The sequence below is a fragment of the Hyperoodon ampullatus genome (genome assembly GCF_949752795.1).
Source record: "Hyperoodon ampullatus genome assembly, chromosome: 17".
Taxonomy (NCBI): domain Eukaryota; kingdom Metazoa; phylum Chordata; class Mammalia; order Artiodactyla; family Ziphiidae; genus Hyperoodon; species Hyperoodon ampullatus.
Genome location: NC_136930.1, coordinates 68,439,883 through 68,466,445, shown reverse-complemented (window position 1 = coordinate 68,466,445; position 26,563 = coordinate 68,439,883). Strand labels below are relative to the sequence as shown.

The following is a 26,563-nucleotide window of genomic DNA, read 5'->3' as shown; positions in this document are numbered from 1 at the left end:
GTCACCACAGACGGGCAAAGAGGAGGTGACTGGATAGGGGGGAGATGGAGATGTATAGTTTGCTAAGGAAAGAGCTGAAAGGGGCTATACTACCATCTCTGTTACCTATCCGAGATCCATTCCCCACATTCTTCTTTGTTTCAGACCCCTTGATCACTGGGGGACCCCGGGTCCTGGCTTAGAGTTAAGCAAGCAATACAGTTCTGGCCAATGAGATATACATGGAAGTCTTCTATCAAATTCCAGAAAAACTTTTTTCATCTCTGGTAAAAAGAAGGTACTGAGGAGAAACTCCGAGCAATGCTCCTACTTCTGCTTCTACCTTTCTATGTGGTAGAAGAGAATGAATGCTCAGAGACGCTATAACTGTCTTATGACTAGGAGGAAAAGGCACTCTTTGTGCTAGAGTGCCAGCACAAAGCCCCTGATAGAATTAACTTCCTGAACCAAAACAGCAAATCTCTACAGCCACAACTCTTGTTGTGAAAGAAAAACAAACTCCTATTTGCTTAAGCCATCCTGATTTGCATTTTGCCATTATCTGTAGCCAAGAGCATTGCTAATTTGTAGAGGCATCTAACCTAGACCTGGGAGGCCAGGAAAAGCTTCTTGAAGAAAGTGACATCCATACCAACAGCAGAAGGATGAGTAGAAAGAGGGCTCCAGGCAAAGAGAATAGTAAGTCCATAGATTCAGAGAGAAGAAAGAGCAAGATACATCTGGGGAGCTGATAGACTGAGAACAAGATGAGCTGCAGTAAGAGGGGCCAGAGAGAGAGGCAATAGCCACTCCTAGAGATGTTAGTCTTCCAGTTTAAGGCATATGAGGGCAAAGCAGAGTCATTGCAATGTTCTAAGAAAGACAGCGACATACTTGGCTTGGGGGAAGAGGCGGTGGGGAATTGCTGATCTCTGGGAGATACAACCTTTCAGTCACGTAGGATGGGGAGGGGACTTGGGAGATACCTCATATGAGGATGAGCGTAGCGTTGATAATTTGTAAACTAGGAAACTGCTGGGAGGGTAAATTTTATGTGTTTTTTTCACAATAAAAAAGAGTGACATGATCATATTTTTAAATTTAGGATGATCGCAGCAGTTGGAGAAAGGAGGCAGACTACAATAAGAGAGACATGTTCATTCTATTGACATCATCTAGGTGAGAGAGGATGGTAGCCAGAAATAAGAAAACAGCAATGGAAGAGGAGGAAATAAAAGAAAGTTGTGATCTACTTTGTCAATAGTGAACAGGTCTTGTTTATGGACTTGGTGGGGTAGGGTGAAGTCTTCTCTACTGAGCATTTGCTACTTGTGATGCACTGTACCAGCTGCTTTATACGAATTACCTTTAACTTTCACAAAACCTGGCAAAGTTGTTATTTCCCCCCATATTATGAAAGTTCAAAAATGCTAAATAACTTGAGCAAGCTCACAGAGCTGGCACTTGTAAAGTCACAACTCAAGAAAGAGTCTTCCTGACTACAAAAGCAACTCATTTCACTAAACCACGACTTCGGGTAAGCATAATATTTAATAATTCCACTAAGGAGCTGAGGACCAGACCAATCACCTCCAAACATTTTTTTAATTCAATTCGCATTACAAAATCCACATTAAATGGTGCCCAGTGCATACCATGTGTGTGAGTATGTGTGTGTTTTTGTGTAGCTCATGCTATTCAAATCTACTTGATCGCTAATTATATAATGAGTTTAAATATCAAGTTGGATAGTGAGAAATGCCATATTAAACTGAACTTTGTTTTGTGAAGTTCAAATAATGTAATTCCAAGAGTTTGATAAGGTATTTTTCTGAAATTTTATCAATTTTTTTTCTGTTCTTAACTTCAGAGGAAGAATTTGGATGCAAAAGAAAGCCTTTGTATAGAGTAGCAAGATATAATTATCCTTATGATTCGATTCTACTCTTGTATTAACTTATTCTTTAAATGCTAATCGTGACCCACAAAGGTGATTTCACAACCCACGATTTGGTTGGAACACACTGTGCAAAAAAACCACTGACCAGGTGGAGGGGTGAGTCTCATCCATTTTATGTGTGTGGATCATATGCTGAGATATGAATTTATGAGATTTGCTTTTGTGCACTCCCTCTTTCCCTTTCCTTCATGCAAGCCTTCTACAAATCACTTCCAGAAAGGATGAACAGAAAACAAAAGTCATCTTTCCATCTTTTGTTTTTATAAAAAAATAATTCCCAAACAGAACAGGAAAAGTCAGATGGGCTTGGAAGAAACATAAAGCAAGGATTCTCACCAGGCTAAAGGAGATACTCCCACACTGGGTCAGAAGGAGAAAAAGGAAGAGACAGAAAGACAGAGAGACAGATAGAAACACAGAGAGAGAGAGAGCTATTGCGTGCTAAATAATGATTTCCCAGGGGTGTCCTAGAGAGGATCCAGCACCCTAAAGAGGAGGGGCAACGTGTTATGTCAAGCACATGGGCCCATAAGCAGACCTGTGAAGGCTCTCCTGTCTTCGTTCAAAGGAAGCAATGCACATGCTGCTGGTCCCATAGGGACCGTGTGATGTGGACAAAAGACTGACTGCCTCGGTGGTGACCTTTATGAATAGACAGCCAAAGACCAGAGGGCATGCATGTTTATGGATGCATACCCTCCTCCCTGCCCCCCCACCCCCGCCACACACATACCTGGTACGACAGAAGGGCCTGGAACTATGGCATCTTCCTGCGAGTAGGAGGGTACAGACGAAAGCCTCAAGAAGGATGCATGTTAAATGTCTCACAGACTGGGTGAAAACAGAAATACATTGATTTTTGAAAGGTGAGGAGATATGTTTCTTTCACACTTAATCAATGGATTGAGATTCATATACACAACTACATAAATGCATATAGATTTACTTACGTTATCTATAAACTTTTAGGCTAAATATTCTACATAGATCCCAAAGATCTCCAGGAGGGTATGAGTAATGCAGTGAAATATTTTAAAAAGTAAGAAGTTTCTGGTATTAAAATAAGAATCAGGTAGATTTTTAAAAGAGAGAGAGAGACAATAGGGGAAAATGATCTGCTTCGTTTCCCACTGTCTGATCATTTTGCCCTAAGACTTCTTAAGTGTGTCAAATTAAAAAGCAGGTATTAAACCATGGCCAAAAGAAGGTTTGGTGATGGGGGTGAACTAGCTGGAAACCCTCTGACTTTTTGTTTTGTTACTACTTCTTTTAGGTCACTTCTTAATAGTTTCTCCAATGAGCTGTACGTGTGTGTGTTCTTATTATCATTTCAGGAAGTGAAGGCTTCATAAGTGATATCACAGTAAACGCATACTCTAGTTAAACCACAGACAAGGGAATCATCTTTTAAGAAGAAAACAGTGTTTAAGTCTGTCTCCCTTGAAGATTTCTTCCTCTGACTTACCTAAATGATGAATTCCTCATATAAATACGTTGTCTTAGAATTGCTTTCCCACTGACGAGACTGTCTTCTTTCAGGCACCAGAATCCAACTTAAACTAGTTCCCGCGAAGATCCAAAATGTATACAAAATTTTCCCTCTCTTACATTTTACAATGCAAAAGAAAATACATGACAGGAGTAAAATAGACATATCATTTTTTCTACTGTGTATTGTGCTGCATTCCAGATGAAGTGTGAGTGCAAAGGTTTTCATTCATGGACCATTTCCATGTATAAGCCTTATTTACTTTAGACATTGACTGTCCCTGGTGTTCCTTCAAAGCAGTCAATGACTTTGATACTTGGTAAGAGCAGTGCTTCCAGGCAAGACAGGCATATCCTTTTCAACGCCCCCGCTCCCCCCGCAGCTTTGTTGAGGCATAATTGAAAATAAAAATTGTATGTATTTAAGATGTACAACTTGGTGTTTTGATATACAATATGAGTTTATCACAGTCAAGTAATTAACATATGTATCACCACATATAGTTACCATTTTTTTTGTTTTTTCCTTCGTGTGTGTGTGTGTGTATGAGAGAGAGGGAGAGAGAGAGAGAGAGAGAGAGAGAGAGAGAGAGAGAGAGAGAGGACATTTAAGATCTATCTTCTTAGAAAATTTCATGTACTTTTCCTTTAAGGACTTCCAGCTTTGGAAGCTGCCTTGTCATAAACACCCTCCTTCCCTTTGGAAACAGGATCTCTCCGGTTTCAGGTCCCCTTCCTGAACTGAGTCCATCTTTTCTTTTACATGTGAATATTTTATATGTCTTCAGTGAGTGTTAGGGTTTCTATGGGTATTTTGCAAAGGCCAGAGGTCTTATAAAATTTAAATTCATGTATTAATACAGTTAGCCTAGAAAGTCAAAGAGGCTTTTGAGAGAAACAAATTTCCCTTCTTAAATATATCTACTATAAGTGTGGCCAATGGTATGCAGCAACATCATAAAACAAATATGTTATTTTCCAGTGGGCCAAGAGGATGTTTTGCCACTTCCACCCTCAGCCAAATGAAGTAGAGTGCAACGACTAATTATTTTGGTTAAATCCAATATGTGAAAAATCTGCTTTTCCACAAACTAGAAATAATGTCAATGGCTTGAACTGAGCAAAACCTAACAGACCCTCTAACCAAACAAGAATTGGTTCTGCTACCTCATCCATTTGGAGTCATCCTACTAGACTTCTCAAAGCCCGAACATCTTAGAAGTCTCTTATTTAATTTGCATTTGGAAAGTCAAAGTATATTTCACATGTTCTTGTCTATCAGTCCTATTTAGGTGAAATGTGTTGACTGCCTGTGGTAGCATTTTTATTGAGCACATGGAAGGTAGATTTATACAATCTAAATTTAATTGCTGGAATTTTGCTATCGATGAGATCCTGAGCAAGTTCCTTAAACACATGGAGCCTCAGTGCCCTAGTCAGTAAAATGGGAATAATAAAAGACAGAGAAGGCTCTAACTCAGAGAACTGATGGGATGATTAAATGAAATGGTTGTAAAGATGGTTGTAAAGGGAAAAGTATGCCATCAATTATTGCTAATCCTATTATTATCTCTATGTACACTATAGTTGCTAGAAACTAAGGGATATGGACCCAAGGAAAATCAGTCTTCCCCTTCAATGAGCTCACCACTTCATGGGGAGAGGTGAGAGAAAAATAGGTAAGCCAGTGGGGTAGAGCCAGTGCCTGTAGTAAGAGCCATACTGGAGGAACCAGAACAGACTTTTGAACAACAGAAAAGGAAACCATTAATTCTCACTGGGAATATCAGGAAAGCCTTTGCTCAGAGACAACACTGCTCGGGCTTTGAAGGATCAAGTGAGTAGTGTTTTGAGGGAGGGAAATGGGGGGAATAGAGGGAAATTCCAAGAGGAGGGAACTGTGTACAAAAAGACAGTGAGTTGGCAAAATACTGTCCCTGGAACCTAGTCAAGACCCAGCCATAATAAATATGCAAGGAATTAAGTGAACTTAATTCACTTAATTAAGGTCCATGAGAGGACCATGAATGAGAGGTCCATTATAGCCTCAAAGCAGTGTGTTGACTTGTTTTAAGTGATAATCATTTGGTGGTTTGCAGATTCCCAAAAGCCTCTTGATATGTGTACTGAGCCAATGCTGTCATTCAAAAACAGAACTTGGGGGTGTCTGAATGGCACTGTGTCATCCCAACAAGAAGAAAAACATTTGAATCTAATTGTGTCGTCTATGCTTATTTTCAAACAACATGTCCTAACACCCCTACAGCAAAGGAACTTTCAGAGGAGTCAGTACACCAGATGCAATGTTTTCTCCCTGATATGTTAGTTTCAACCTCTGAGTTCAGGAAATTCTTTGAGCGTCTTTCTGTAGCATGTTATGCTCATTCATCAGCCTGAGTCATTTTATCTGATTGGGTCCAATCTCCCCCTCCTTGGCAAGCCTCCTTTTGCTGCTGAATAAATCATCCTGGGATATGTCCAGGAGGAAGATTTTCATAGGAAAGTTCCATCTGCATTCAACCCCTCATTTATTCAGGCTGAGCTCTCAGGCTCCCAAGGAGAAAGAATTGAGAAAATAAAGAGGTGTCTTCCACTGCCAAGTTTACTAATATGCTCATTAGCACAGATGACTTGGGGCTATGCCTGCAGATCAGGACGCAGATCAGTACACAGCTCCCCACACATCCTGGCATAGGGTCTGCAGTAACCCACCTCCCTCCCCCACCCAGCCCTCTGCCCTATTTGGACTCCCTGCCTCAAGTCAAGATATTGATTACCCACCCTAGAGTTTCAGGAGAGCTGGCCAGGCAGAGTCCAAGGAATTTAGGAAGGGAGAAGCAAGTAGCATTTCTTTCTCAAGGATGTAATGCCTGGGATTATTTCATTAAGGTCTAGATAACTGCAAAACCGAGGTTTGGGGGAAGCTCTTTGCCCTTAAGTTCCAGCCCCATGGAATAGTCCAGCTATTCTGGGATACCTTTACTTTGTTAACAAATTAATTCATCTACAAGCTGGGTTAAAGATAGAATCGACCTTCTTTCAATTCAAAATTGAGCACTTAATTTTATTTCCTTTCTTGAGAGGTGTAGTTGTAGAGTGCAACTCTAAGGGACTAGGATTAAAGGAGTCTTTTCCAGGGTGTGTATGACATCCCAGAAATCTACTGTTAAGGGAGATGGGGGAAATGTTGAGTCTTCTTTCTACTTTTGGGGGGATTCGATGTGCAAGGCAGGGGACCAGTTCTGGGTTTAAACCGAAATCCGTGTGTGTGGAAAAGACTTAAAAAGGAAATAATGCAATCTCGTGTTTCTGGGACACGGAGGACACAAATAACCCTGGAGATGGTGTGTGCCTCTGAGGAGGGGGATCGGGAAAGATATTCTTGCCCAGGGCAAGCAAAGGGAGGGGAGTTTCTCCTAGGGAAAGCAGGGGAAATCGTCCGCTCAGGGGGCCTGAGGGAACGGCGAAGCGGTCTTTGGGGCTTTCAAGGGAAGCCATGGGGAGCCGCGAAAGCGCCCAGGGCCTGACGTCATTGGCCATCAGCTGACTGTGCTCAGGGCCAGGGCTCCACAGGCTGAAGCCGCAGTCCCACCGTGGCAACGCCACATGCAGCCGGGCTCGGGACTAAGGCGCGCCCGGCGGACCCGGAGCCCCTGCTCGGGCTGGCGCGGACGCAGACACCACGTGCCCACCGTGTTGCGCCTGGATCTGGCCCGAGCTCCGCCAGGGGCTTTGTCCGCAACTGCTGCCGGAGCTCGGCGGGCGGGAAACCGGGCCCGAGAGCGCGGCTGGAAATGCCTCCCGCACGCCCTCCGTCCTCGACCCCAACTGTAAGCGGGAAGAAACTTGGCCCTCCGAGGGCCCTCGCATTCTAATGCCTAGCGCTCTCCATCCCTTCGGATTGGTGTAGTAAAGAGACTCCCTCAGGAAGCTGCCGGCCTCTGCAGTTGAGGCTTCTTGGGGGTATTTTGCTTTTAGCCCGAAAGTTGGCTTTGCCAAAAGACGCCCCAGTGGGGAGAGCGTAAAGGAGACCTTCTATGCCTTCGCGCTGGGCTCTCGGAGTCCGTGGGCAAAGCGGCCTACGAGTCCTGGCTCCGCACCTGCAGAGGACCAGAGCCAGTGCCTAAAAAAGAACAGCGGAGGAACCGGCCAGCGCGGCCAGCTGGAGCGCTGCATCTCCCCGCCGGGGTGCTGGTCGGCGGCGCCCGGCCCGCCCGCCCTAACCCCATCGTCCTCTCCCACGCGGGTCTGCGCGCGCCGCTGCCTTGAAGACCTGGGGCGTCCTGGCCAGATCTGGGCGCCAGGTCCACGCCACCACCGCCACTCGGCCCCCACCCCGTTCCGGGGGCGTGGCTTGGCGTGGGGGCGGGTCTAAGTCTCCTCCGGTGTCCAACCGCTCAGACAGGTCTCCAAATTCTTCCCTGTCGCCCGGCGCCCGCAGCGCGCTTCAGAGCGCCAGGGTGGCACGCGGCGCTCCCCTGGATCCGGCGGCGACTCAGGCGACTCCCCCGCGGCCTCGGGCCTCCCTTCTCGCCCAAACCTCACACCCGCCGCACCCACCAAGCTACGGTTCTTAGCCTCAGCGATCTGCACCAGTGGCTTCTCCTCGCCCTCGGAGCTGTTGGCTTTGGAGCCCTCCCCACTTTTTTCCTGCCCTCGTCTCCTGCTCCTCCCAGCTCCGGGCCAAAGGGATTCCAACGAGCGAAGTGAAGGGGGTGAGAATCTTGTGCTGCGACCCCTCGGAAGCACAGCTGGAAAGGCTGACTTCGTCTTGTAGCCGCGGCTGGGACCCTGAGGCCCTCCCCCTTCCCCGAGGGATGCGTCGGGCCAGAACCAGCGCTGCGCTGTCAGTCTTCGCTCAGGAAGTGGAGACAGCCAGAAATGAACGCGGGAGGGAGCCTCAGCACACCCGCACTTCCAAATTAACTGTTTGGTGACTTGTTAGCGCTGAGGCTACCACCTCGCCAATCCTCCCGCTGGGCACCCGCTACCTCACTGTCCCCCACTCCTCCGCCTTCATTACCCCCGCCCCCAGCTCCGCCCCGGCTCCCCATCCCGGCGCAATGGAGTTCTCCGAAGGACTCTGTTCCAGCCAGAGCTGCTAACTTCGCACCCATCTGCGCTGCCGGTCACCCCCGACCAGCCCCCCCTGCAGCCGCCGAGTCGTGGGCGTCCCGAGCCCAGTGCCGCAGCCAGGACCCGCCCGGCGCGCAGCTGAAGCACGGAGCCCAGGCGCCTGGGCGCCTCTTGGAGAGCAAAGGCAACGCCAAGACGCTGAGCCGAGACCCAGCCAGGAAGCCAGAGGCCGGGAAGGGGGCTGCGTGGCTCAGAGCGCCGCGGCTTCTGCGGACAAATAGCCCCCGCTGCCACGCACCCAAGCTGCGCGGGCTGGCGGGAGGGCGACGCGCGAGGACGCAGGGGTCTGCGGCGGTCTTCCAGACGCCCTTTGGCCCGGAGCGCACTATGACCTGACGTGCAGGGACCTCCTGCCCAGGGCGGCTGGGGAGAGAAGGGCTCGCCGCCAAGCTCCCACCAGGCCGCCTCTGGGTCTTTCGGGACCCCCTCCCGCCGCGGCCTCGCGCAGATTCTGCGCCTCCCTCCCAGCGGCCCGGCGCCATGGAGCTCTCCGATGTGCGCTGCCTTAGCGGCAGCGAGGAACTCTACACCATCCACCCGACGCCCCCGGCCGGCGACGGCGGGAGCGGCTCCCGGCCGCAGCGGCTGCTGTGGCAAACGGCGGTGCGGCACATCACCGAGCAGCGCTTCGTTCACGGGCAACGGGGCAGCGGCGGCGGGAGCGGAAGCTCCAGCAAAGCCTCGGACCCTGTAGGCGGCGGCCCCAACCACCACGCGTCGCAGCTGGCCGGCGACTCGGCGCTGCCCCTCTACGCGCTGGGCCTCGGGGAGAGAGCGCACAGCCCCGGCTGCACCAAAGTCTTCCCGGAACGCAGCGGCAGCGGCAGCGGCGGCGGCAGCGGGGGCGCGGGCGACCTGGGCTTCCTGCACCTCGACTGCGCCCCGAGCAACTCGGATTTCTTCCTCAAGGGGGGCTATAGCTACCGAGGGGTCATTTTCCCCACCCTGCGCAACTCCTTCAAGTCCCGGGATCTGGAGCGCCTCTACCAGCGCTATTTCCTGGGCCAGAGGCGCAAATCGGAGGTGGTGATGAACGTGCTGGACGTGCTGACCAAACTCACCCTCTTGGTTCTCCACTTGAGCCTGGCCTCGGCCCCCATGGACCCGCTCAAGGGCATCCTGCTGGGCTTCTTCACGGGCATAGAGGTGGTGATCTGCGCCTTGGTGGTGGTCAGGAAGGACACCACCTCGCACACCTACCTGCAGTACAGCGGCGTGGTCACCTGGGTGGCCATGACCACCCAGATCTTAGCAGCAGGTCTGGGCTATGGGCTTCTGGGAGACGGCATTGGCTACGTGCTCTTCACACTCTTCGCCACCTACAGCATGCTGCCGCTGCCGCTCACCTGGGCCATCCTGGCTGGCCTGGGCACGTCGTTACTGCAGGTGGTCCTCCAAGGGGTCCTCCCCAGGCTGGCTGTCATTTCCATCAACCAGGTAACTCCTGCCTGCCTTGCTCGTCCCCTGACTCCCCGGGGTTCTTTAGAAATCGCTTTTCTAAGAGGCAGGTTTGCCTCTCTCCCTTTGAGTCCCCTCCCCGAGCCCGGCACAGTGCCTTGCAACTAGGAGGTGCTGGGTGTTCGTGGGATGCTATTGCTCTAGAGGAACTGGAACTAAATGATCTCTCAAGTTTCTATCATCTCTACCCTTCTACTCTGATTCTCTGAGTAATTCTCTGACATCAGCTAAGAAGTAGTCTTCTTTTTGCCCCTCACACATCCCCCAGGAGCTGCCGTCTCTGGAGCAAGAGACAGAAAGGGAGGGGGCACCCCGATTTAGAAGGCGACCCACTCCTTAGCAGCTTTACTCATGAGAGTTACAGCAGGTGTCCTAAGGGTCTCTGGGGTTCTGAGTTAGGTTTCTCTGTGTCTTTGCGCCACAAATCTTCAGTTCTCGAAGGAATCAACATTTGTCAAACGCATACTAATTGCTGGTGCTGGGTACCCTACCTAAGCTATCTCACTAAGTCCTTCAGACAAGCCTGTGACACTCGTTTTTTTTTTCTTTATTGCCTTGGGGATCTAGGGTGCTGTCTTCTCTTGCTACAGGATCCAACCCCAATGCTTTGAATAAATCAACCTCAGGACTTCTGGGGCTGGTGGAGAGGGGAAGCAAGCATGTCATTGGCAAAGAATGCAAGTTTTGCTTAATTGAAAAGGGGCATTTTGCTGCAGATGGTTTGAAATATTTAGGTGGAGCCTGACTCTAGGTCGCTTTCTCCTTTCTCCCCCTTTCTTCCTATCTTTCCCCATTAAAAATGGATGTGTTTCTGTGAACAGAGTTCTCATTGTCTGTGAATGAGGAGTTAGATGATCACTCTATTGTTTAAGTTCATTGAAATCAATTGATAATTAATGGTCTGGCACTTTCTTGGCCAAATGTCTGGTAGGTAACAAGAGAGTGAATGGGGGTAACAAGAGAGTTTTATGGGAACTTTTCCATAAAAATGAGGGAAACGTATCAGCTGGAGTGTTTTCAAGTAAAAAGCTGATGAGAGGTGCTTGGACATCAGAGGCTCCTCTTGCAGTCTGGTTTGAATAGATGGTTCTTAGGATAAACAGGTACAACACCTATGAAAACTGCTCATGACTTTTAGGGCGCTGGTACCGTCAGAGTGCTTTACCCATCATTGACCTTCTGGACTCCTAGTTGACTTGGGATTCTCTCTCTTCTCGGATGGCTCTATATCCATTTGCTTAGGTTACTTATCTGGTTGACTGCTTTTACAGTGCTTTTTGAAGTCTCCCTGGGTAGAGCAAAGAGCATATAAAGTACATGGCTATGATCATCAGGCATGAAATGGGGGGATGAAAGCCTCTGTAAGTAAGGTCTGACCCGTTGAATTTTTCTTATTAAAAACAATAATGAGGGATTTCCCTGGTGGTGTAGTGGCTAAGAATCCGCCTACCAATGCAGGAGACACGAGTTCGATTCCTGGTCCGGGAAGATCCCACATGCCGCGGAGCAAATAAGCCCGTGCGCCACAACTACTGAGCCTATGCTCTAGACCCACACCTAGAGCCTGTGCTCCGCAACAAGAGAAGCCACCAAAATGAGAAGCCCGGCACGGCAACAAAGAGTAGCCCCCGCTCGCCGCAACTAGAGAAAGCCCGCGCGCAGCAACGAAGACCCAATGCAGCCAAAAATAAATAAATAAAATAAATAAATTTATAAAAGAAAAAAAAGGATTACAAAAAAACATAATGTTTTCTCAGAATTATCATGAACCTTTAATACCCACATATGATAAAGTCTGAATTTGGGATTATATAAAATTATATTTCAACTGTGTTTCTAAATCTTGTTTACACGTGGATTTGAATCCGAGTGTCCTCTGAATCTCTCCCTTTCTTCCAATTTCTCTCCTTCTGTTTTGCATTTTCTTTATCATGTACCTAGACATCAGCTGACCTCTCCTTGCTTCTTTTCCCTTTTTTCCCTTTTTCTCATCTTTTCTGTCTCCTTCTCCTCCTTCCTTCCCCTTATCTTCTCTCACTATGAGTCGTTTTCATAATATATCATAGCTATCTGACCATATGCAGAAAATTCCATTTGTCATAACCCACTGCTTCTCATGCAGTAGCCTTCCTTGGTACACATTACTAAAAGACTTTGTCAAGTAACTTTGGACTAGTATTTAGAATAACATCCTAAGTAGCAAGTTATGAATATTTTCAAAGTCCTAAGTATAGAGACACTTTTCTTGCCAAATGAATCCAGAAAGTAAATTTTGGCTCCATATTTGTTTTATGCTCCACTCAAATACTACCAGATGGGAGAAGATTAAAAATAACCTTCAAATGTCTTCCTACTCCCACCCCATCATAAACAATCCTTTAGCGTGAAAACCAGGGTCCTGGTGTATGTATACCAAGCTCATTCAACTTTCTGTTTGGGTAGGAAATGTAGATGAACAATCTTTTCATAAGGTGTCACCTTTTGCCGGACTGTGAAGAACAAGCAGAGCGCTTTCCTCTGATTTTAGGTGCTGAAGGAACCTTTGTGGCTCTGGCCACAAAAGGTTTTCCTTTGGCGCCCTCTAGAGGTTCAAGTGTCTTTCCTAGACCTTGTAGGTGGATAAAGTAGAGAATTAATCGCTTTAAAAAAAAAAAAAAAAGAATCTGTGATATTTTTTTACCAGTATTGCTTGGTTTTCCCTGTTTGGTGATATACAACACATACTTAACACCTGCTAACGACCTCGTTTAGAAGCTGGAATAAAATCCTAACTCCTTACCATGGCCTACTGGACCCTCTGTGAGTTGGTGCTGCTTCTCTCGCTAATTATATTTCTGTCACTTCTACTCCTCAGCCTCCAGATATACTCTCTATTTTCCTGTCTTTCAAATATCCCAAGCTCTTTCACACTTCTTAGGCTTTGTGACTGCTGCCTAGGACAATTTTTGCCAGGTCTTCACATGACTGACGCATTCTCAATATTCCAGACTCAGTTCAAATGACACTCCCTAGTACATGACATGTCTTATTTTCTCCAGAACACATATACCATCTGAAATGATCTCATTGGTTTATATTTATTGTGTTTCTTCCCCCAGCCCCACACCCTCACAAGAATGTAAACACCATGTAAGAGCAAAGACGTTGTCTATCGTGTTTATCCTTTTATCCTCAGCACCTAGAAAAATGCCAGGCACGTGGTAGGCACTTAATCACTGAATGAACAAGAGTACTCATTGCATAAGCAATATGAGAAAATAGCCAAGTCCCCTGACGTTGTGTTGGTGAAAGCTTTCTACACACATACACACACACGTAAATGTGTGTAAAGCAGTCTTTTACATGTAAACACCTTTGGAGAAATCAAAGCACAATAATAATTCTTTACATCTGTACAATATTTTACATGTAACCAAGAGCCTTTACATACATGATCACATCTAGTGAGAACAAACTGATGGTATCATCCTTCACTTTTATTTCAGAGAAGAAATGACAGATTCTTAGAAACTTTAAAGGGACATCCCAAAGATGATGAGCCTGACAAGTGGTGAGGTCAGGATTCAAATCCAGCTCAATGCCAGTCATTCTTCAGAAACCTTTCAGAGGGTATCCTTCTAAAAAGATAAGCATTTGAAATGACTCAAGAACGAGAGGTACCTGTTTCACTACTCAAGAGAGTAATACCCCATATAGCCCATGAATTAAGATTTAATGAATAAACCAAAGGGCAATCATAAGGGGAAGGTGATTGAATTGCTGGGAATAGGCTCTTTGTAGCTAGCTCATCGTCTTGTTCAGTGGGATATAAATTTGTCAACTGAAGGCCATAAACACTGGCATATCTTCTTTCTCTACATTAATCTTGATTCCCATTAAGAGGATGGCTCATGTTTAACTTAAAATTTTCAAGAAGCAGGAAGCTAGAATGAGGATACAGTAAACACACCTCGGCAGCTGTTTCACTTCACTGAAAATGCCATTTTCAAAAGGAACAAATGAGCTGATGATTGCCTTCTCTAACCCAAGCTTGAGAATTGGCTTCTCCTCTTTCCCTCTGGAAGAAAATTATACCCGTGGCTTGACAGGGTAACAATCAAGCTGCAGGTCTCTGCAGATACCCTATATGAAGAGAGAGCGCCCTGTATTCATTTATCTATCACGTACCTTCCACTGTGGATACGAGGTAGAACCTTAAAAGGGCCAACCAGGAGGTCCCTTGCTATCAGCAAAGAAATGGTTTCTGTTTTCCCACTCAGCGAACAGTTAGACAAAAGTGAACTTCCCACCCAAAGAGGTTCTTGTCCAGGGCAGATGTGATCCCCGTGTATTTTCTAGGTCTAAGTGGCACTGGAAATACTGAGGAACCCTCGGAAGGCTCAAAGCCCAATTCAAAGGATTCCTTTTCCTTTCCCCCTGAGAAAGTTCAGCTACAGGTAACACTAGGGCTGTAGGTATTCCTTCCTTGGGGAGCCTCACCCATTTCAAGTTAAATCAGCTTCATTATGGGATTCAAGCCACAGATAGTAGTGCCTTTGTCCAGATTCTCTCTGTGACACAGAATTTTCCACCTCTTAAACAAATTGTTTCTCTTGCCAGTTCAATTTACCCATCTAAAAATTCATTACAAAATGACATTATGTGTATAAATAAAATATGAATGATAAGGTTGTATTTGGTAGGTTCTCTCACCAGGGAGATACATTCTAAGCTCTGTTGCTGTAGTTAACATTTGATTCTATTTTAACTCCTGGTGACAATAATACGAGCTACCTAACTTTTGAAATTCATCTCATTCTCATTCTTCAGCTCATTAGTGATAAGATGATGAAGATCATTTAGTTATTGGAAAACTGAGAGGCAGCAATATTTAACTACAAAGATTGCTGCATTATGCTTCCCTCTTGGGGATTCTAAAATGTCACAGCTAGTGGCTAATTAGCCCTCTGTACCTCTTGGCGAGGCATATAAGCAGAAGTGTCAGAATGGAGGTGATTTCTCCAAGATAGCTCTATGAGCAAAGACAGCCAGGTATGCAAATCCAGGTGAGTTAGTGCTCAAGGTCATGCTGTCAGATTTGAATTTCTCAAGCAGCATTTTCTTCCTTGTCTTACACACATCCAGACGAAACAGAAAAGACTAGAGCCAGAAGAACGCTAATTAAATCATGATCATTAAACTTGACTAATAACGAGGGATTTTTAGCTTGCCATTTGGCCTTTAAAAAATCCTTTTGGGGAAAATGCATCGTTTATACCAGGTAAGAGAGTGGTGTATGGTATGAGCAGGTGGGGGTCAGGAGAGAAGTAGGCTTTGCATGTGCTTTAACATGCATTTCTGATCATTTAAATGAAGGGTTGACTTCACAGTAAAGTCCAAGTGAGTATAATGGAATTACCAACATCTCTCTCCCCATGTGTAAAATTTAAACATATGCGTGTATTATATGTCCTTTGTCTAAGTCTGCTAACTCAAATCAAATAAAAGGAATCTTATGACTATTTAATGTACAGCAAATGACATGTAATTTAAATCATCTCAATTTGGTATTTGATATCAAGGTAGATACTTCAGGAAACACAGATGTCCATTAAATGTGTGTAACCTGGGTCCTATTTAACACACCTCACTAGTTATGATGTACATTTTTTAAAACCACAAATACCTCCATTTCTGTACATTTTCCTTTGGCAAATTCATATAGGCTTTAAAAAAATAATTGCAACATCCCAGCCTGTCAGAAAATGACTTTCAAAAGCAGATTTGAGTGTCAACATTCCCAAGGGCTTCCTCTGAATGCCCAGAAATGGAAATATTATTCTCTCTTACTTGTGAAAAATACCGAGAGACTGTCCTTTATGGTTCTCTTTTCCTTCCTTCCTTTCCTTTCCTTTTTTTTTTTTTTTTTTTTTTTGTGTGTGTGTGTGATGGAGAGTAGGCTTTGCAAAGGATATTTTTAATGACATCTGAAATGACAAACTAAATCCCTTCAGCCCTGATCTGTAGACACCTTTGCCCTGGAGTTGCCAGTAGGCTTGGCGTCTGTGTGTTCAGAGGGAGTTGTAAAATGACATGTGGTGTGGCCTTTGCAAGACTGAATAATGAATTTGTTTTTCTTCCTACCAGTCACCTGACTGGTTTCAATGGGTCGGAGCATAATTAGGTTGGAACTGGGAAGACTGGGAGGACTTTATTTCTGGAGCAGCTGCTGCGGTGTCATGCTAAGTAGGACAAATGCATGAGTCACATTTACACCTTGATGACTGATGGCATTTTAAGAGCTCATCAAAAATAAGTGAAACCAAGCATTAAAAGGAAAGATTAAAAAAAAACAAGTTGATCCCAAATTCAGTGCTGCTGGCAACGTATAATCAAAGGACACTACTACAGTCACGCTGATGTGACACTTCCCTGTTGTCTAACTATTTCTTAGGATGCTAATTTATTCATTTCGCAAGTGTGTCTATTTGAGTTGATGCTACATGTGTTTGTTTTCAGAACATAGGAGATGTTGCAAGTGCAACATTCATCTCAAACCTTTCCTCTCACCAACGAATGGCCACAATATTGATGCTCTGAGAGACCAGGAGGTCTAGAATATGCAGTTGGATGGCGTATCAGTTCCCTAGGCATATTGCTTTCTAGCGTGTTCTTTGCTTTCTCTGGAATGCAAGGTACCAAAAGCAGAATGTAGGCAAATTTCTGGGATATTTAGGTCTGACCCTCAGTTAGCAAAAGAATCAGCTCTGTAAATTTCTCCCCAGCATTTTCTTGGGGCTGGAATAGAAGAACGTTAGTCTACCCAGCCAGATCATCTTCCCTGTGCTTTCCCAGGAAACATAATTGGATTTATATACGCAAATTAGATCATGTGAGTTTGTTTATGAAGGACTATTTTAAGAAGTCAGGTCACTTAAGCAGCACTTCGGAAGCCAGCTTTTCTCACTCCAAGATTTTTCACAGTCAGCTCTGCAGGGTACAGAAGAATGCAGGGTAGATTAATTAACCGTTGAGGTCCCAGACATTCCAAGGGAGGCCTGGCCATCTCCCAAGGGGAATAAAAGCCATTCTACCAGTGAATGCAACTATGTGACCACCTTCTCAACCAATGAACTGGGATTATAACTCAATGTGTTGTCAGATAAACGTGCATTTTCTTGTGTCTTTGATATCTCTGCATTGGACTCTGACTGGGCATGTTTGTGATTTAGTATTTGAATTTCATTCTTAGCTAGATCACGTCTTTTAATATGTGTAATACCTTGCACATTCATTAGTCACTGGGGTTTTCTTTCCCTTCCACCCCACTTCCTGACTTATATGCCTACCTCAGGTGTTATGAATTGTAAAATATCTTTGAAACACAAAATTCTCCTAAATCAGAAAATGATAAAAATGTACATGGTGAAGACGTGAGCTAAGTATGAAATTAAATCGTATTAATGTTTGGGGTTTTTTTAATGAGTAAATTTTTAAAACTGTCTTTTTTTTTTTTTTTTTTTTTTTTTTTTTTTGCGGTAGGCGGGCCTCTCACTGTTGTGGCCTCTCCCCTTGCGGAGCACAGGCTCCGGACGCGCAGGCTCAGTGGCCATGGCTCACGGGCCTAGCCGCTCTGCGGCATGTGGGATCTTCCCAGACCGGGGCACGAACCCGTGTCCCCTGCATCGGCAGGCGGACTCTCAACCACTGCGCCACCAGGGAAGCCCAAAACTGTCATCTTTATATAAAGAGCATACCAGTATAAAATGTACACATGAAACAAGAATTATTTTGTCTTATAAACTACATCCTTGTTTGTCTTATAAACTACATCCTTGTCCTGTGTCAGCTGGTTTTCCAGTTGACTGGAGTAAACCATTTCAGAATCTTTTCTACTTTTTTCTGTGTGATTATGTGCTGAATATACATGATTGCTTATAAAATAGAGACGACTAAGGATTAGGGAATGCATAGTCAAAATATATGTATTCCTTTAACTCAGAACATGGGAATAAGAAATGCAGCAAAACAGAACAGGACCGAAAAAAAAAAAAAAAAAAAAAGAAAGAAAAAGAAAAGCCCTGCAAGGCCTAAGGATAGAAGAGATATGGTTGGTGTCCTCAAATATTTGGGGTACTGCCATGACAAAGAGAAACTTTATTTTATGTGTCCTCTAAGACAGAATAATGATCAAAGGATGGTCGTTATACCATGAGAGATTTGGTTCACCTAAAGCTAAGGCTTTGTAACAGACAGACCTGCCCAGGGAGCTGTTTTTTGAAGTGATGAGCTCCCTGGCATGGGGATTTTTCAAGGGAAAGCTGTAGAGAAATCCATCAGAGATGGCCTAAAGGAGAATTCCATACAGGGAGGTCTTTTCCTCAAGGTCCTTTGGAAACCACCAGTTGCATCTCTAAGCCCTCACAGCCACTTTGCAGGCAGGAAAAGAAAAAGAAGAGGACAAAGAGCAAAGGGCAAGAAGCCAAGATGCCTAAAAGGCATTTGCCCACTGAGTCGGCGGCCCTTTCAGGAGCTCCTCTGGGACCCCTGCCCAGTGACGTCTGCTTCTATTTTGGGGACCAGAATTCTGATCCAAGGCGCCTCCATCAGCAAGAAAGGATGGCAAAAACAGATTTGATTTTACTGCTTCTCAAAAAATCAGGATTGCATTAGGAAGAAGGGGAGAATGAGGGTTGAGTAGGAAAATTATTCAGCAAATACTTGTTGACTGACTGTTGGGTTCTGGATTCTGAGTCACGACATGTACGCCACAGTCAAGGCTGTTGCTGTAATGAGGCTGGTACTTGAATGGATTTGGGGAGGCAGTTTGTGACTCTGATGCAGAGGTAGGAAGGCTTGTAGCAGACTCTCAGAACATGTCTGAAACAGCATTCGGTGAATATTTTACACAAATGCAGGTCTTGGGCTCTTTTTACTGCAGACCTCTAAAGCATGAAAAATCGAAGGTGCTGTGGATTTCTTTTAAGAGTTGCGTGAAAGGAAAGGTCAGACTTTAGAAAAAATTGTAAATGGGTGTGGATCTTCCTAGTGAAGAATGTAAAGGGACCCTGGGGAAGAGTCAGGAGGTCAGTTATGTAAGCATCACCTTATCACAGACTGAAGGCATCCCGAGCCTGGTGACCAGAAGACATGGCACAAGAGAGCATCAGCCTCATGTTGAGAAGGTCGGGCTTGTCTGCAGCTCCAGGCTCTCCTCGTTGCTCTGTGTTCACAGTGACCCCAGCTAAAAACTGAGCAGCTGCCTTGGAGCTCCAGGCAGCCCATTTCCACACAAGGTGGGCAGACAAAGAGCTTAAGCAAGGCTCAATTCCCTCTCCTTGGTACATTGCTACACTCTGCATTTTCAACTATCAGAGCAACATCGTAACGTCATGTGCCTACGAGGCTGTGAGCCCCTTGAGGTCAAGGATTGCGCCTCCTCATCGTTGGGTTCTTAGCGCCTAGCATAGTACCCGGAACATGGGCAGCTCTGAATATCATGCTCATAAATGAATGGAAGGAATGAATATTACATGACCTCCTCCTCCCCCTCCACCCCGCCAACACGCATGGTCAAACAGTCAGTGAAAAGCCAGTGAGAGAAAAGAAATCAGTTTCTGTGGTCAATACAGGCAAAAGCATACCAAATGTCATCCCAGGAAGTGCTTTGGGCAGAAAGCCCCAAGCTGAGTGTTTGCTAGACCTGTGTTAAGGAAGTTATCGTAGATAACATGAAGAAAAATTCAAATCATTATCCAGATCATTTCAGTCAAAAAAGATAGAAAAGGAAAAAGGAAGTTAAAAAGTCATGGACCTAAATTATCCATACTTATTTGTCCATTCCTGAAATTTTTAAGTGGCCCGGTCCATCCATGCAAAATAGAGTCCAAGTATTGATGAGGGTCTCAGCCCCTCGTTGGCTTCCTTCTTGGTTCTTTAGCACCCTGGCTCTGAATCCCAGCACAGGCACCTCACTCAGGCTATCTTTGCTTTGTGGTATACTACACCAAATCATTTCTTTGGCCTGACCTCTCAGTGGTACCCCCTTCTGGTCACCTGTGGATGTTCACCGTCTGGCTTCATACAGGGGCAGTTGTGGGCAAGAGGTGCTCCCACCTTCTTACCTGCCTCCGGCACTCCTTGCCAGCCAAGCTGGTCTGCCTCACTCCGAAGAGGAGAACCAGCTGCCCTTGCTGAGCGTAGTAACTGGACAATTGCTTAGTCTGCCATTTCCCACAGCTTAAAACCTACCACCTAAAGACCAGTTTGTACCCTAACTGGACCAGTTTATCTGTAGACTGCCTAAAGGCAAAAATAAAGCCTGATTTTCCATATTGGAACCCAGTGCAAGTAACTAAAACAGTCTTCATGACGTCCAAAAAGGTTATGAGTAAGTCGCCTGTTTTCAGTTCTGTGATGCATTATCCCCCTTAGTTCATTTTTCTGCTGCTGATTAGTCAAGAAACAAAATCACAATCAATCAGAGCCAGCTTATTTTCTTCTAAGTTCAGCATCAAACATCCCCCATTACTTAAGTGAGTCTTCCTAGCCTACTGGTGATGGTCAGCTCGTTTGCGGGTGGGGTCATGGGGCCAGACAGTCAGTGCCCAATGAACAGAGGGTCCCCTTCCCTATTTATGAGAGAGATATAGCCTTTGTCTCTTACCAAGTGAATAATGACATCATGTGCAGCTCTTGGGGCCCTGCCCAAGCCATTTCAGCCAGAGAGGAACTGTGAACTGTGCCAATGGACAGTGAGAGATATTTCTGAAACTATGTAAGTACATTTCCTTAGAAACATGGAAACCACAAATTGTCATCATGTTTTTGCCATGAATTTTTCCCAGTGACATTGGTCAAATGGCTTTGGCTTCTTCAGGCACAAGTATCTTGATACCTAAAAGCGTTTTGTGAGTAGGGGGAAAATGCAGAATTATGAAGTTTTTCCTAGTACCCAGACCTAGTTAGATATTCCTTCTTCTTTGACCACATTACCCCTACCTGCCTATCCATCCTGCCACAGGCCATACTGCTGTTTGTCTCCACGTCTCTCTCTCTCACCAGCCAGGCTATGAGTTTCACAAAGGCAGGGGTTGTACCTGAGTCACGGGTGTGTCTCTACAACTGAGTCTAGTGCTGGTTACATACACTCTTCCTTCTCAAGTGCTTTCAGGGCTTGCCCTTCAACTCATCTCTTAAATGTTGAGGCTTCTTAAATTCCCATCCCGTATGTCTCCCCATCACCCTGGGCAATCACGTCCTCCTTTAGTTGACGACCATGCACCCATGTCCTACATCTGTATCCCCAACCCTGTTCTGTCTGCTACGCTGAAGCCCAGGGTATTTCATGACCTGCTGGACACCTCGAGGCAACTCAGTCTCAACAAGTCAAAAATCAACTCCCAGTCTCCCAGCATCTACGTGAAATCCTGATGGTTTCACCTCCCATCGCTGGGGTCTGTCCAAATCTCTCCATCCTACTCATTTCATTCTAGTGCAGCACGCCCTCCCCAGCGCTTTCTCAATTTTTGCATCCCTCGTGCTCCTCCAAGCCGTCCCCACCCCGCAAGGGTAAGCGTCTCTCAAAGCTAGTATTCTCACCACCTCACACCACTGGGTAAGTTCCACAGTGGAATTCCATAACCAGTTTTCCTGGGTACCTCATGCTGGCTTATGCCTGAATGTTTTTCTGGAACAATTCTTCTGGCTCCTTCCTTCCTTGTCTACCAGCTCAGGTGTCACCAGCTCCAGGAAAACTCCCCTGTGTCCCTTCTTCAAGACACATGCCAGCTTAGGAACAAATGGCCTGTGTGTAATTGTCTGTTTGTTTGAGAATCTGAACTCAGATTAGGTGTTTAATGGAGGAGGGGAAGGCAAATGTTACCAAATTTGACAAAAAGACAAGCAGTTCTTCGAGCCAGATGTTTTCAGTGGGAGAGTGTGGGTGTTGAGTAGTGCCCTGCCCCAGACCTACACATCTCACGGGAAGAGCATCGGTGTGTGGAGATCACAGTGCAGGATGTGGATTCAGACCACCTGGGCTAGATCTGCCATTTATTAATTTCAGGACACCCTCAAGGGCCTTAATCTTTCTGTACCTCACTTTCTTTAGCTGTAAAATGGGAAGAATAATAGCAAGCCGGAAGATCATTGAAGAGATGAAATAATACGCACAATAGTATTTAGAGTATTTGGTTCTGGGCCTGGTACAAAGAATCACACAATACCTTTTATGTTTTATTATAATTTAATTTTCAAAACAGTCACCCTTTTTCCTGGAGTCCTCTGCTCTGAGTGGTCCTTTCCTGGGCTTCACTTGGCTAAACCCATGTGTTTTTGAGACCAATGCTCACAAACTTTAATGTGCTTTGGGATCACCTGGAGGTCTTGGTAAAATCTTTAGATTTAGGGGGAACCCAAGATTCTGCATTTCGAACAAGTGCCCGGGTGCTGGAAGCTGCCAGCCTGCAAATGATAATTCAAGGAGAAAGGCTCTGGAATTCAGCACAGACCCCACCTTCTCTGCAGTGGGTTTTCTGACGCTTTACCAGGTGGGTTTAAGTCCCTTGACTCGCCTCATGCCCTTTACATCTCTCCATTATTCATTAACTTATTCTTTCATTCAGTCCTTCATGCATAAATATTTATGGAGTACCACTGCGTGCTGTGTGCAAACAGTAAGGATTCTGTGGTGAGGAAAAGAATCCAGAATCCTACTATTTTTTTTTTTATGAATTTATTTATTTATTTTTGGCTACTTTGGTTCCTTGTTGCTGTATGCGGCTTTCTCCAGTTGCGGAGAGCTGGGGCTAATCTTTGTTGCGGTACGCGGGCTTCTCATTGCGGTGGCTTCTCTTGTTGTGGAGCATGGGCTCTAGGCGCACGGGCTCAGTAGTTGTGGCTCGCGGGATCTAGAACACAGGCTCAGTAGTTGTGGCTCACGGGCTTAGTTGCCCTGCGGCATGTGGGACCTTCCCAGACCAGGGCTCGAACCCGTGTCCCCTGCACTGGCAGGCGGATTCTTAACCACTGCACCACCAGGGAAGCCCCAGAATCCTACTATTAAAGGGATTATAATCTAGAGTGAGAGACACCCATCAATCAAATAGTGACCTAAACACGTGAAAAATGTCAAACTGAGTTAAGTGCTTTTAAGTCAGGTGACCTGGTTTAGAGCCAGGCAGTGACCAGGTTGAGGCTAGTAAGGCACCCAGGGTGCAAAGCATAAGAGGTAGTCACTCTCAGGTGCCGACTCTGCACTTGTACAACCCTGACAGGAAGTGCTTTCTTAAACTGTACACCCTAGGAACCCAGCTGGCCTTACCCTTGTCCTGGTCCTGGTTTCTATTTAAAAGAAAAAAACCTGACTTGAACTGAGAGGAGGAAAGTATTCTTAATTAAGACCTGGAGGAGGAATAGGGGTTGGTAGGTGAGACTGGAATTATAGTTTTCTTATTTGTTTCTATTAGTAAACCATATACACTTTGAGGACAGGTGCTGTCCTTTTGTCTATCCCTGGAATGGACATTGGCACATCATGGGGAAAGCTTGTAGCAGAGGCTTCTTGAGTCAGTGCCAGGAGAATCATCTTAGCATCAGTATTTCTGCTTCCCTTTTTATAGCTGAGGATGCTAAGCTCAGAGTATTACATCATTTCTCTTTGGTCAGTCAGCTAATAAAGGATTTTAACCACATCTGTCTCATTTCAAAGCTGCCCCTCGATTTGATGGTTTTTAAGGCTATTTTATCTCAATTAACTCTGCTAGTTTCAGAGGCAATGAGTTAAAAGTAATAAAGGGAAAGAAAAATGAAATTTGTATTCCAAATTGTAGCAATGCGTATAACGATGTTAGCGTTCTATGGAGCCAGGGGGCTGGTACGTTGTATTGAAAGTAACACCTAATAGTCATCAAAAGATTGACCCCGCACTTTACATCCAAGACTGTGCAACTTTGTACAGACAACTCCACCTGTCTTGGCCTTGAAATGAATTCCTCACAGCTCTAAAATTCTATCACTAGGAAATGACTTTTGAGATGGCTCCCCACTCTATGGTTTGTATTCCTGTGAGTTACAGTGAATGTGTATGTGAAGATTTGTATGCTTTCCTGGTTTATTTCACTCCCAAGATCAGATAATGACAACCCATATAGAAAACACAGCTGGTTGAGGTCTGTAACCTCTGAGAAGAAAGAGAAATATGAGTAAGGATATAGCAAATGCTGAGAGAATTACTTATTAGATGGTATTTAATATTTAATTTCTCCGAGTGGTTTAGTGACATTGACACCGTGAGTTGTAAAACTGTATGTGATTTTAGTCATGCGATTTGTTTCCAAGGGAATCGTAACAGATATTTAATTGACAGACAATTGTTTCCTTTGAATATTTAATTAGTGACTTTGTGGAGCTTGTCAGAATTGCCTATCTAGCTTTTACAAAATGCACATGTCAGCTGTGATCAACAAGCCATTTTATGCCAGTGTTACCCAGGAGTGATGGAGCTGGGCATCTGTGCAGCCTGAACACCTACAACTTGGAGTCTGGCTGCTGTGGTTTCCTATTCGTTGTCTGCAGACCCCACAGGAAACAGACCCCAGGACCTCGAGGAACTAACTCCATCCTGCTGTACGTCAGTCACATCATCTGTAACAAGATGAGGATGTAAGATACCTGCTGTCAAAACTTCACAGTTTATAGATATGAAAGGACTTGATGAATATGAAGGAGTGTTGAGCTGATAAACAGGAGTAACCAAGCACTGGATAGCAGCAGCAGCAGTAGTAGTAGTAGTAGTAATAGTAGTAGTATTTCTGTAACACAGATGGGCCTGATGTGGTTGGTTACACATTGCCAGGCTGCCTAGCTCTGAGATGGGGCTGGAACTGGCCAAACACAGGACAGCAGTCCACAGGCTGAGTGCCTGGTTGCTTATATGTAGAATCTTTTTAAAAAAGTGATACAGGGGCTTCCCTGGAGGTCCAGTGGTTAAGATTCCATGCTTCCACTGCAGGGGACATGGGTTCAATCCCTGGTTGGGGAGCTAAGATCCCACATGTCTCTGAGGTGCAGCCACAAAGGAAAAAAAAGCAAAATAAAATGATACAAATGAACTTATTTATAAAACAGAAACAGACTCACAGACTTAGAAAACAAATTTATGGTTACCAAGGGGAAAGCTGGGGGGAGAGGAATAAATTGGGAGTTGGGGATTGACATATACACACTACTATATTTAATCAACAAGGACCTACTGTAGAGCACAGGGAACTCTGCTCAATATTCTGTAGTAACCTATATGGGAAAAGAATCTGAAAAAGAATAGATATGTGTATATGTGTAACTGAATCACTTTGCTGTACACCTGAAACTAACATAACATTGTAAATCAACTATAGTCCAATATAAAATGAAAATTAAAACAAAAACAGTGGGTGAAATGGCAATTCTACCCTGGCCATTTCCAGCAATAATAGTCATTTCCCACTAGAAGCAAAAACTGCACCTCAGGATGAGAGGATGTCCACTCAGTTTCAAGCTACACATTACTTAAGTGTTTCTTTCATGTACAAAAATATCAGTCATCAGGAATCAGCCCTTTGCCATGTACTTAGAACATTCTTGCAGGGAAGCAAAACCATTTTTTCACTTAAGTGCTGTTTTGTCTCCACACAGATTACCACACTGAAGTTTTTCCTCATGAATAGTCCTTCCTAATTTTGTGGAAGGTGGAAACAAATTTTCACTTGATACCCTGCCTCGAATACCTTGGTTTGAGGTAATTTGGGTGTAAAAAGGCTGAAAAGATCATTTTTAAATCTAGTTAATAAACTTCATTTTTTTCCGTCCCATCTCAGGCACGTGCACATAATTCAAACTGCGAACCTATCCCAATACTAAACAACGATTAAAGGGCAGCAAAATGAATCCATTGTCAATAAAATTAGCTGGGAAACTCATAGTGGGGTAAATATCAACTTCCCACCAACAAAGAGAATAAACAGAAGAGGATTTAGAAGAGCAGCAATGTTTTTTTCAAACTAGACTAAGCCCTCAAATATAAAACTAATGAAAATGACACTGCAGGGTGGTAAGTGTGGAGGGAGACCCTCTCCGCCTCTCTTTGTGCTGCATTACCATTCATCCTCTCTTACCGCTTTGCAGTTCTTCTGCCCAACCGGCCGAGGCACCTCCAAGGTTCCACTGAACACTGTTTGAGAACCACTTCTTTAAAAGACCCCCCCCCAACCCCTTCCAGACACCTGAGGAGGAATTTTATTGGGCTTGCTTTGCTACCACCTATTCCCTGTTGTCTTACTGGTTTACAATCTTCTAACAGCAGTGTAGACACCTGATAGCACCTAGGCTCTGGGATCAGTCAGTGGAACAATTTCTGATTTCCAGGATGCTCCATGTACAACACATTCTTTGTACCGAAGTGCTTTCTTCAAATACTCCAAAATGCTGTCCTTTCCCTATCACGTACAGTAAAATTTGTGTGACAGCCTGATTCTCCAGTAAGTTATAAGGTCCCTAAGAGCAGAGACTATGTCATATATGTTG

General features: G+C 45.0%; 1 protein-coding gene across 3 annotated transcripts in view; it reads left to right on the top strand.

Annotated features, from left to right (window-relative positions):
* Nucleotides 1–9,043: 9,043 nt before the first annotated feature.
* Nucleotides 9,044–26,563, top strand: part of ADCY8 (adenylate cyclase 8) — a gene marked incomplete at both ends in the record, with an annotated part of 222,768 nt that continues 205,248 nt past the window's right edge. For all 3 annotated transcript variants that reach the window (XM_079722270.1, XM_079722269.1, XM_079722268.1), the window contains one exon: nt 9,044–10,000. In XM_079722270.1, coding sequence (XP_079578396.1) covers nt 9,044–10,000 — 957 coding nt within the window. The remainder of the gene's footprint in view (nt 10,001–26,563) is intronic.